The sequence below is a fragment of the Rhinolophus sinicus genome, linkage group LG04, assembly GCF_036562045.2.
Source record: "Rhinolophus sinicus isolate RSC01 linkage group LG04, ASM3656204v1, whole genome shotgun sequence".
In the NCBI taxonomy this organism is placed as follows: domain Eukaryota; kingdom Metazoa; phylum Chordata; class Mammalia; order Chiroptera; family Rhinolophidae; genus Rhinolophus; species Rhinolophus sinicus.
This window is the reverse complement of record NC_133754.1, coordinates 44,525,236-44,536,411: the sequence shown is the minus strand read 5'-3', so window position 1 is coordinate 44,536,411 and position 11,176 is coordinate 44,525,236. Positions and strand designations below refer to the sequence as shown.

General features: G+C 51.7%; 1 protein-coding gene across 6 annotated transcripts; it reads left to right on the top strand.

Moving 5' to 3' along the window:
* The first annotated feature begins 868 nt into the window (after window positions 1–868).
* Window positions 869–7,885, top strand: LOC109460982 (G-protein coupled receptor 183). Of its 6 annotated transcripts, XM_074329479.1 has the most exons (3): window positions 869–1,066; window positions 1,183–1,244; window positions 4,078–7,885. In XM_074329479.1, the coding sequence occupies exon 3, from the start codon at window positions 4,091–4,093 to the stop codon at window positions 5,156–5,158; it is 1,068 nt and encodes a 355-aa protein (XP_074185580.1). In that variant the 5' UTR covers window positions 869–1,066; window positions 1,183–1,244; window positions 4,078–4,090; the 3' UTR covers window positions 5,159–7,885. The 6 variants fall into 6 exon arrangements, with proteins under 6 accessions (XP_074185580.1, XP_074185581.1, XP_074185582.1 ...); XM_074329480.1 differs by lacking the exon at window positions 1,183–1,244; XM_074329481.1 differs by lacking the exons at window positions 869–1,066; window positions 1,183–1,244 and adding an exon at window positions 1,469–1,747.
* The last annotated feature ends 3,291 nt before the right edge of the window (window positions 7,886–11,176 follow it).

The window sequence follows — 11,176 nt, the reverse complement described above, 5'->3', positions numbered from 1 at the left end:
TTGGGGTTCCACATTCTAGACTGGTGGAAACTGAGGCACGAGGAATGTCATGCCGGAGATGCAGGGGTCAGGGAATGAGTGCTGCAGGCCGGCTGGAGAGCCGGCAGCTGACTGAAGCAGATTTCAGGAGGTGTTCAGAGAAAGCCTCCGAAAGAATGCACACACTTACATTCCAATGATGACCAATGAGGAGTGAGGCACAGTCCTAATCAGAGGATGGGTTTGATGCCGCATTTCTAGCCAGCTGTGTGGTAGAGAAAAACATTCTCTGGGAAATGAGAGAAAGAAGAGAGAAGTGGCAAGGTGTGGTCTCAGCCTCTCCCCCCACCCTCCCTGCACCCTGCCGGGGAACATTCTGGTTTAATTGTGATCCAGCCTGTCCAGCCCCTGCTAAGTGAAGCCCTTGGGAGTGCTGCCTCACATGGCTGCAAATGTGGATTTCAAGCTCCATTAAGACACAAGTGCAGGAAATCCTAAGCCAGGCCATGCCTCCCCTCCACTTTCCTACACAGAGACTGAGCTTGTCAGGGTCCCCAGGTGGCACTTCTTGCTTTCCTAGCTTCTCACTGCCAGTCATGAGGGGTCTGGTGTGTGTGTGTGTGTGTGTGTGTGGGGGGCTAGGGAGGGGGGGGGTGGATGGAATGGTGGCTGCTTTTGAATTTCCTGACTCTGGTGGCATGATAGTCACGTCTGTGGTCTAAATCCCAGCCTTTGAGGGGCACAGAAAGGAAACTGGCTTCCCAGAATGACTTACTTTCCTCCCTCCTTCTCAGGAGCCATGGGGGCAAGCCTGGGTGGGAGGTCTTGTGGCTGAGCGCCCACGTCCTGTGGCAGGAAGATTAAATACCCTGTTTTTTTCTTTTCTTTTCTTTCTTTCTTTCTATTTTTTTTTAGCAGGGGTGGATGAAGGGAGGAAGAGATTGGAGTCTAGTGTGATGCATTGATTCAGTTCCTGCAGAGGCCAGAGCGCGGGCACCTTTCTCATGCTCTGGGGCCACCTGGGAAGTCACCTGGCCCTCGGACAAGGCTCTGCTAGGCTCTCTGTGCTTTGCCCTTGGTGAGCAAGGTAAGTCGACCACAGCTGACTGTTCTCAGGGCATGAGACAGGTGCTGGGGCTCGGAGAGAAAGGCCCAGATTGGAACAGCTCTTCACACACCCTCTCTTTCTGCTTCTGTTCTCAGCAGGTAGAACATCTCTATCTGTCTCCAGTTCACCAGCCCAGCACCCAGTCTGAGCAGGACAGGTGAGGCAAGAAAGATGGAAGGCCAGCAGCAGCCTGAAGTCACTGAGGGAAACCTGTGGCTAGGCCCAAGCTGGCTTCACTAGGTCAGAAACTAGGCGTGACCTTTAGAAACCTCTGGAAGCAGGGCAGGTACGAGGCATTAGGGCCTGAGGGGGTGCCCCTCTCTCCCGAGAGCTTCTAATTTGGGTGAAATCTGTCTTCTGTCTTGACTCACAGTTGTGACAGCACCTGCCCAGGCCTCCTCTGGGTGTGGATGTGGCTTCTCTGTGGGTGTCCCTAGGAAGGGGAACCACTCGGTTTCCAACAGGACCCACGGTTCAGAGCACTTGTTTGTGCCAAATACCAAAGAAAAGGCGGACGAGGCCAGGCTGCAGGCTCGGGGAACTGAAATCGCAGAGGTTCTGTGAGGAGTGTGTCCCTGTGAGAACGTACCAGGAATTGCCAGGACGTGCTCCACAGGCGCTGAGGGTGGAGTGGCTTCTGAGTTCTGCGGAGACTAAGAGGTGGCCGGTGCAGGTGGCGCTCAGCAGGGCCAGAGGGGCTTTCTGTGGTTTGCTGGGCGGTGGAGGAAGGGGCACAGGCACTCGGCTGAGGAAGTAAGTGGGCTTCGGGGTGAGCGCCGAGGCCCGAGGTCCTGAAGGCCTGGCAGAGCAAGGCTGCCAGGGGATGTGTCCTGGGGAAGAGGTAGGAATGTCAGCCAGGGGGGACAATTGCCAAGGGTTGGGGTCTCTTCAGGAGCCAGTCCCATCCCTGTGCTCTGTGAGTCCTGAGCAAACAGAGAAAGGGATACACAACTTGCAAACAGGTGTCTGTGACTGGGAAAGTTGATTCTTGAAAGGGAGCTAACCATGCCCCGGAGACAGCTCTCCTTGCTGTGTTCCCATTCTGACTCCAGCGCAGAATCCCTCTCTTCACAATCCCCAACTCATTTTGTGGTCGCTGAAGCTCAGTGTGGCGTGAGGACAGAAGTACTCAGAGAAGGAAGGGACAAAGAAGAGTCTGCCCTCTTGAGTCGGAGCTGGCAAGACTCCTAGAGCTCATTGGCACTTGTGTTTCTTCTTGGAAGAGCTTACGCTACAGGGTAGCAGTTTCAATGGGGTGGGGGTTTCCGTTCCCAGGGCCTCACTCCTGGGGTGCCTGCCCACTCCTGGGGTGCCAGGTCACACCTCCACAGGGGTGTGTGTGACAGTATGTGTGTGAAAGTGTGTACATTTGTGAGAGCGAGAAAGAGAAACAGGGGGAAACACAGGGAGAACCGTGGGGCAGGACAGAGGGAGAGTAGCCCCATCCTGCCGCAGGGGGGACAGCCGTCCCCCCAGGCAGGCAGTCTTTCCCAGGGCAGGCGGGTGGCTGTGGGGTTGCTTCTCCAAAGTCTCTGAGCAGATTGAAATCTCAGAGAATCAGCATCAAAAGCTTTGTGAAGGACTGAGGTTGGAATCTAAGTTGTGGGTTTAGAAGTTAGGATAGTGGGTACCACTGAAAGGAGGGAGACGGTGGGGACCTGGTGAGGTGAGTTTCCCAATCTGGGTGCTAATCACATGTGATTATTTGTGAAAATTGTCAGGCTGTACTTTTACGATGTGTGCACATTTTGGCGTATATGGGTTGTGATTTTAAAATGGCTGCAAATTCTTCGCCATTCCTCCTATTGAGAGGTGGGGGCTGTGTCCTCTCCTCTCATTTCTGGGTGGGCTTGTGACTCGCTCTTGCCCGACAGAGGGAGGTGGGAGTGGTGATGCAACACACCCGCAGCTAGGCTACACAAGGTAATGCAGTGTTTTAAAATAGGACAGTGTATTAATGGCAAACCTGAGGTTCAGTAAGGCCAACAGATCAGGAGGCGATTGCCATTGGAAACGACAGACTGTTACAGGCAGATCCCAAGAAGAAGGGGCATACCACATCACAGGGGGCCACACAGGAAGCTCCAGGTCAGTCAGGAGACAGGAGGAGAGGGGCGGAAATGAGAGCAAGAGCCTTTATTGTGGTTTCTGTGGAAAGGAACAGGCACGGCAGGGGAACCGGGCCTAGGATTGGCTAATTTGAATAATTTCAGGGGCTCTGGAATATAGGGGCTGCCTCGGTTGTCTGCTACCTGGCTCTGGGGTGATTGGGGCAGGGAACTAGTGGCTCAGACTGTGAAAGCCCAATAAAGGAGGTGGTTGTGGTGTGGCTCTGGATTGGTTGGTTTGCATTTGAAAAGCACATTCAAGGAATTGGTGAACCCCAGGGAGGGGCAGTCCCTCCAGGGTCGGCAAGGCCCCAAGATGTCAGTGTATCAGAATACAGAAAATAAAAGACATGGTTACTACATGGAGCTTCTACCCTGTTACTGGGGGACACTTTTTTTTGGAGCCCCAGGCTGCTGTGTGAGCAATCTAGTCACCTTCAGTCTGCTGTGCTGTGAGGAAGCCCCACTCTCATGAGGATCCCCAGCTGAGGCTCCAGGCAAAAGCCGGCATTAACTACCACACATTGCAGGGAAGTCACCTCCAGGTGGTCCCAGCCTCTGCCATTGGGTCACTCCTAGCGGCTGACGCTTCCCAGCGGAGGCTCCCAACACTGGGGAGCAGAGAAAAACCATTCCCACTGTGCCCTGCTCAAAACCTGACCACAAGCGTAATCAAGTATGTTTGAAGCTGCTAACTTTGGGGGGTGATTTGTTACACAGCAATAGTAACTGGAACAGTATATTACACTTCCAACAAAAAGCTGGCTTAAAAAGAGATATGTCTTTCATGTGCATGTTGGCTCAGCAAATTACTAATTATTGCTATGTAGAGGTGTAACCCCACACATTCAATATTACATTTTATATTTTTTGTCTTCCCAGGGACCTCTATGTCATGGCTTCCAGCACAGCTGACCCAAGCAGCATCTCCCACAATGCCAGCCTCTGCCTTCCTCACCACCCACCCCGGGTGGCCAGCGTGATGCTCTCTCTGTTCTACACCCTCCTCTTGGTCTTCAGTGCCCTGGGAAACATCCTTGCCCTTTGCCTTGCCCGTCGAAAGGGCAAGAAGGTCAACTCAACAGGTATCTACTTGGCCCACCTGGCAGTGTCCGACCTCCTGTTCACACTGGTCCTGCCTGGAAAGATCACCTACTACGTGCTGGACTTCAGCTGGCCTTTTGGCGAAGGGCTCTGCAGGCTGACGGCGTTCACCTTCTACGTGAATACGTACGGTGGGGTCTACCTCATGACGTGCGTGAGCGTGGACCGTTACCTGGCTGTGGTCCACACCCACCAGTGCCCCCAGCTCCGCAGAGCCGGCCGAGCAAGGCTCGTCTGTGTGGCTGTCTGGGCCCTGGCGGTTCTGCAGACGATGCCCCTGCTCTTGATCTCCATGACCAAGCCTGTGGCAGGCAAGGTCACCTGCATGGAGTTCGTCAGTGTCAAGGGGTTCTTCAGGCTGCCACTCATTGTCCTAGGGGCCTGTGTGATAAGCTTCTGTGGGCCAGTGGGGATCATGCTCTTTTGTTATGTGAAGATCACCATGAAGCTCTGTAGGACAGCCCGGGACAACCCTCTGACGGCTGAGAAAGGGCACCACCGGAGGGCCTGCCTGCTCATTCTCATGGTGCTGGTGGCTGTGCTGGTGTGCTTCAGCCCCTACCATCTCAACATCATCCAGTTCATGGTGAGACAGCTGCTCTCCCAGCCATCCTGCTCGGAGCAGAGGGCTTTCCAAGTGTCCCTTCAGCTCACGGTGTCCCTCATGAACATGAACTGTGGCATTGACCCAATCATTTACTTCTTTGCATCCACACGTTACAGGAAATGGCTCCTCCGCCTTTTCAAAGTCAGGGCTTCAGAGTCCTCCTCCCCTTCTTCCCTGGGAAAAGCTTCCTCAGAAACACAGAGTATCAACCAGACTACAGGCTCCCGGCCCTTAGAGGAGAATAAAGTCTAATGGCTCATTGGCTTTAAAACGGTATCCAGGGAGGGGTCCAGGGTTGGGGCCTGAAACTTATACAATTTTGGGGGGAGGGAGGGTTCTTTAAGATAAAGAACACAAAATAATAAATACGAAACTAGATCCAGAGTCCCAGATGGTAAGTGAGAAGCCCCAAAGCTGGAACTTCATTAGCTTCATGATGACTCCGCCCCTAAGGTAGGGTAATAAGTAACAATGAAGGTTCTTGGCCTTTGAAGGTGACGGGGTCTGTGTTGTTTCTTCTGGGAAAAGAGTATTTTCACAGCAAATACAAGCACCACTAAAAAATCATTGGTTGAGTCCTGAGTCAATAGCTTAGATTACGTTTCAGATTTGGGGAGGCAAAATTGGTAAAGAGCAGAAACACGCCTCCTTCCAAGCCCAAATTGGTGAAAGCTTGGGGGCCGTTTGCTATGAGCATGTGGAAGTAGGAACGAAGAAGTTCTATCAGGAGGGCATTTGGGATGAAACAGGATCAGGAAAGAGGATCCAGATCGTGAGATCCGGCAGGAAGTGGCTACAATGGGTGGGAGAGAGCGCGGAGCCGAGAGGCACTTTTGGTTTGCAGCTTTGGCCGCAGATGGATGGGGATGGCTTTCTTTTCCCACAAGGCGATGAAGGGTGTGATCTACAAAGATGAGGGAACTCTGAGTTCTGAGGGATGAACCAGTCAGGGATGCTCCAAGGCCAGGCTCTGAGCATGGAGCCCTGAGCTCAGGGAGTTAGGCGGAACAGTACTACTGAGGATTTATATTCCCACCTGAACCTCATTTTCCTTGTCTATAAAAAACAGGGACTCTAATATCTACCAGGTGGGGTTATTGTGGGAGTCCATGAATCAACACATACATAAATCATTTAAAACAGAAGAAGTCATTGAAATGAAAACTAATTGTGCCACTGAAGTTTTCTAAGTGGGCTGGCACAACTCACACCAGTGAGGATATCCATTTCTTTATTACTGAAGCTAGAAGGTTCCAATGCCCAGGCCACACCCTGTCCCCTAGCTCAGTGGTTCTCAAAGTGTGGTTCCCAGATCAGCGGCAACAGCACCACCTGGGGACTTGTTCGAAATGCACATTCTTGAGTGACACTCCAGACCTGTTAAACCAGCCACTCCGGGAGTGGGGCCCAGCACTGTTTGAACAAGCCCTCCAGGTAATCCTGTTGCATGCTCAGGTGTGAGAACCACTGGTATCTGACTCTCTTGCCTGTGGTTGTAGTTTGCAAGTGCTGTTGTGACAAAGTACTATAAACTGTGTGGCTTTAAACAACAAAAACTTATTCTCTCACGGTTCTGGAGGCTAAACGTCCAAAATCAAGGTGTCAGCAGGGCTGGTTCCTTCTGAGGCTGTGAGGGAGACTCCGCTCCAGGCCTCTCCCCAGGTTCCGGTGGTTTGTTGGCAACCCTTGGTGCTCCTTGGCTTGTAGAAGCATCGCCTGGATCACTGCCTTCATCTTTACCTGGTGTTCTTTCTGTGTGTGTGTGTGTGTGTGTGTGTGTGTGTGTGTTCGTTCACATGGCATCTCCTTTCTTTTTTTCTTTTAATAATGACACTAGCCATCTCGGAGCAGGCACACCCTAAAGACCTCATCTTAAATTCATTATACCTACAAAGACCCCATTTCCAATTCAGGTCATATTCACAGGTAGTGGGGATGAGGACTTCATCTTCTCTTTTTGGGAGACAAAATTCAACCCATAGTACCACCTATTTTTTAGCACCCTTTTTCCCAGACACTCTTCTCTGAGTCTCAACCCATCACCCCTGACCCTTCCCTAGCTCTAAGCCCCCACCCCACCTCAGAGCCCCACCTTGAGTGTAAGCCTTGGAAGCAGGAGTAAGAGGGGTCTACTTTAAACATTAGTTGGTTAAAACATTTTTTAACTGTCATGGTTTATTTTTCAGGTCCTATCAAAATAACCCCATATCAAAATGGAAGCATGAAAGTGACCCGCTCAAAGGGTTTCTGTTAGGTGTCTGAATGTTAGAGACCTTGACTTAATGTTAGACCTTGTTAGACCTTGACAGAGTCCCAGAGAGCAGTTTCCAGGCTCTCGGCCTCACGTGGAAAGGTGCTGACTCAGGTAGGAGATGGCCATCAACTGTGACTAGTTGGCTGTCAGCTGTAACCAGTTAGCCATTGGCCACTGATATAACTGCCATGGCTGCGTTGGTTGGTTGGCAGGCAGAGAAGTGGACGGCAGGTTGCAGACAGTGTGGATCCTGCTTCCTGTGTCTCCAACCCAGCCGCCAGCGAGAATATAGGGTATGAACCCTCTATCCATGACTCCGTTGGTGTTCCTTTTTGGCCTCACCATATCCTGCATTTTTGTGCAGGAAGCAGGACCAGAGACCCCACATGACATGCTGCACAACAGTCTCTGAATTTTAGGTCTCAGAGACCGTGACTCACAGACAGAGCCATGTCTGCAAGAAAACAACAAAATGTCTGTTGGCCGGCACCAGCAGACAGAGCCAAACTTGTGATAACAGTAAACGCCACAAAACAGCCACTGGCTAGCAGGCAGTCAGCATTTTCTGTTCAAACAATGCTACCTTGTCAGCACAGCTCCTATAAAAGCCTCCTCACCCTTCCTTCGGGGCTGCAAGTCTCCTTTAGGCCTGCAGCCTGGGCTGTAGCCATCTTTTGCTCAGCCTGATAAACCTTTGTCTCTTACAATAAAACCTTTCTTAACTAGCCTGACCGTGCGCGTTCCTTTATTGGCCGACCTCTCAGTTTCCTCATCCTCCACGTGGGAGCTCAGTCCAGGGAAGGGTCTAAGTAAGGGCCCATGACAGCCCTGTAGATCAGGGTTCTGTAATGAGGTCCCCAAATCCCATTCCTTGGGTGTGGACAAAGGGTGCTCCACCAGCAGAAGTATCGGGGATGCTACCATCAGGTGGGGGGGGTCTAGTGATGACACCTAAGAATTTTAATCACTTGGCATTTTAAGGAGGAAGAATAGACAGTTTCATAAATTAAGTTCGTAGATACCCAAATACTCCTACACGCGCTTGGCTTTCTCCAGAAAAGATTTTCCACTGAGGATCCCTGCGTCCTCGGCATCACCACACACCACACGTTAACCACTGTCCAACTTTCACTACAGTTTTCTTTCTCACTTCGTCAAGTACGTGCATATGGGACAGACGGGCATAACAAGCGAAAAGGACCTCTGGGATGTGTGGGCAGCCAGGCTCAGGGACAGGCTGTGCCAACCTCAGGGACCCCGACCATGTGGTAAGCCAGTTAGATGACACGTCAGGCAACATGACTCTCTCATGACTTCGATGCCCTGGTTCCTCTGCAACTGTTGAAATCCTGAAAGTCTTGTTTTCTAGCGCCAAAGGTGCACCACATTTCCAGTGCTCAGATGCGTTGATTCCAGGGAACCTTGAAACATGCTCTGTTGCCTCTAGTAGCTCTTCAGTGGAACAGGCGGGGGTGGGGGTGGGGGGTGGAAGGAGCCCTCTCTGTATGTGCGTATACTAATGCCTGTTACATCCCCTTTGGTAGGTTGCACACGAGGTGTAAAGTGCTAGAAACTGACGGAGGTAGCACATTGCCAGAAATTCAGTCCCAGTACACCCTCCTCAGCTCAATCCAAAAGTGTAAAGTGCTGTCCCCCCTAAAAACGGGAGGCTCAGAGAGGTCCTGTGCAGAAAGGGCAGACGGGGGAATCCTGCTTCTCCCATAATTCACAACTTGTCTTTGGGCCAATACTCACCTTGAACATTCATTCCTTCATTAATTCACGCATTTATCAAGCATTAGCCTAGGCTCTGGGGATACCATGGGAATAATGGGCACTTGGCTCCTAACCCTCATGGATCATGTAGACCAGTAGGCAACACATGTAAGTGTAATCAGAGAGTGACAGCACACTGCGTGAAGTGGAGAGTGAGGGACTATGGGGAAGTGTCTGAGAAGACTCCCAGGTTTTGGGTTGGACGGCTGAATTGATGGTAGTCACTCCCAGTGCTCCTGGGACAGACATGTGCAGGTGTCCCGCATAGCACAGGACATATGAGGTAAGCTGAGCTGGGCAGGCGCTGACATCCTGAGTCATACAGCTGGTGGGCGCCTGCGGGGTTGTACCTGGAGAACCAGTGTTGACTCCCACACCTGGCTGCCTCCCCAGTGGATTACTATAACTGGGCTGCGAAGTGACGGCTGCCTCAGTTACCTGCCTCCTTTGTGCCCCGTGAGCAGCATCATTGTGGAGTGGAGAGCGGAGGGTCATTATGTCAGAAGTAGTTCCTTAGTGCTAGCCGCAGGGGATTTGTTGTGGGATGAATTGTGTCCCCCTCAAAATTCAGATGTTGAGGTCCTAATCCCCAGTACTTCCAAAAGGGACTGTATTTGGAGATAGGGTCTTTGAAATGAGGTCATTAGGGTGGGCTCCAATCCAATATGATTGGTGTCCTTATAATAAGAGATGAGGACACAAGAACACACAGAGGCAAAACCATGTGGAGACACAGAGAGACGGCAGCCATCTGCAAGCTGAGGAGAGAGGCCTCGGAAGACACCAGCCCTGCCGACGACATCTTTATCTCGGACTTCCAGCCTCCAGGACAATGAGGAAATAAAGTTCTGTTGTTTAAGTGCCCCTGTCCATAGTGCTTAGGTATGGCAGTCCCAGCAAACCAATACAGTCTTCTTAATCTCTCTACGTGATTTAAGCAAAATGAATGGATCCTGCTCTCTTCTTTCAAACTTCACACCTTCCTACCAGCTGTTGAAAGGTTAAGAGAAGCCAAAAAACAACGAGTGTTATTATTCTCACTTACTTTCTTAGGCACCTCCAAGAGCTAAAAATGTGTCCTATCCGAAGTGCGCGTGGTGTTGATGCTGGAGAGTGAGCCTGCAGTCACAGTCCCAGATCAGGCGACACCCAGCTGTGAAGCTAACGGCGGCTATGGCTGTAGAGGCTCCCGCGCCTTGGAGCGTTCCACGCCTGCGCCACCACCCACAGAGCACAGCTCTGCCTTGCTTTGTCTCCCTAGGTCAGGTTGATGACTCAAACTTAGTGAACCACTTTCAGGGACAGCCCCATCCGCCTTACCACCTAAAGATGACGTTTCCAGCTTGCTCGACTGCCCTAATCTGTTAAGTACTTCTGCAAAGTCTGTTCATCTTATCTCTTGGTCTATTCATGTGCTCATCTCATATATTCACAGAGTTCTGTTATGCGTAGGGACATGACTGAGAAGGCCGACAGTAACCACAGTCCTTTCCATAGCCTCTCTGAGGTCACCTCCTCAGACAGAGCTGGTGGAACCACCCCTTGGAGAACAGTGAAGGAAGTGAGAGGTCAAGTACCTGGAGGCACCTTCCTTGGGAAGCACTGGCTTGAAAGCTCTGCCTCTTACCTCCAATTCTACAAAGTAAGCCCACTGCAGCCTGGGGAGGGTGGGGGGGAGCGATGGGGTCTCCTTCTGGATGGGGACTTCACAGAACGTGGGTTCCAGGCCTGCTGGGCTCCAGGGAGCCTCCGGAACTCACTGGTGGTTCCAGAACTTGGCTTCATATGTGAAAGGAGGACAGTAGTCAGGATGATTGCTGATGTCTCTCCCAGCTCTGAGAACTGTGTGACTTCTGCCTACAAGCCCAGTTAAGACCAGTAAGTGTCGCCTGGTTTGCCAGGAGTTCCTGGGCTTTGCCATGTCTCTGTCTTAGGATCTTTAGTGGTTTTCTATTCTGGTTTGGCATGGGCGGCCTGGCTTTGATCACCTGTTTAGCCTCTGGCTGGCATTCTCTCATCTAGGAGAACACTGGCGAGTGTGGTGCCCAGTAGTCATACAACGTTAGAGACAGAACAGTGAGAAGAGAGGGGAAGGGAAGAAAGGAGGGCACAGCCGGAGAGAGCAAGATGAGGGATACTGGCTCAGGGGGCTAAGAAGTGAACTGTCCTGTCCACCTGGGTCTGTGTCCCCCCTTGACACTCACTGGGTGTGGCCGGGGTGCTGGGAGCTGGGCGATGAG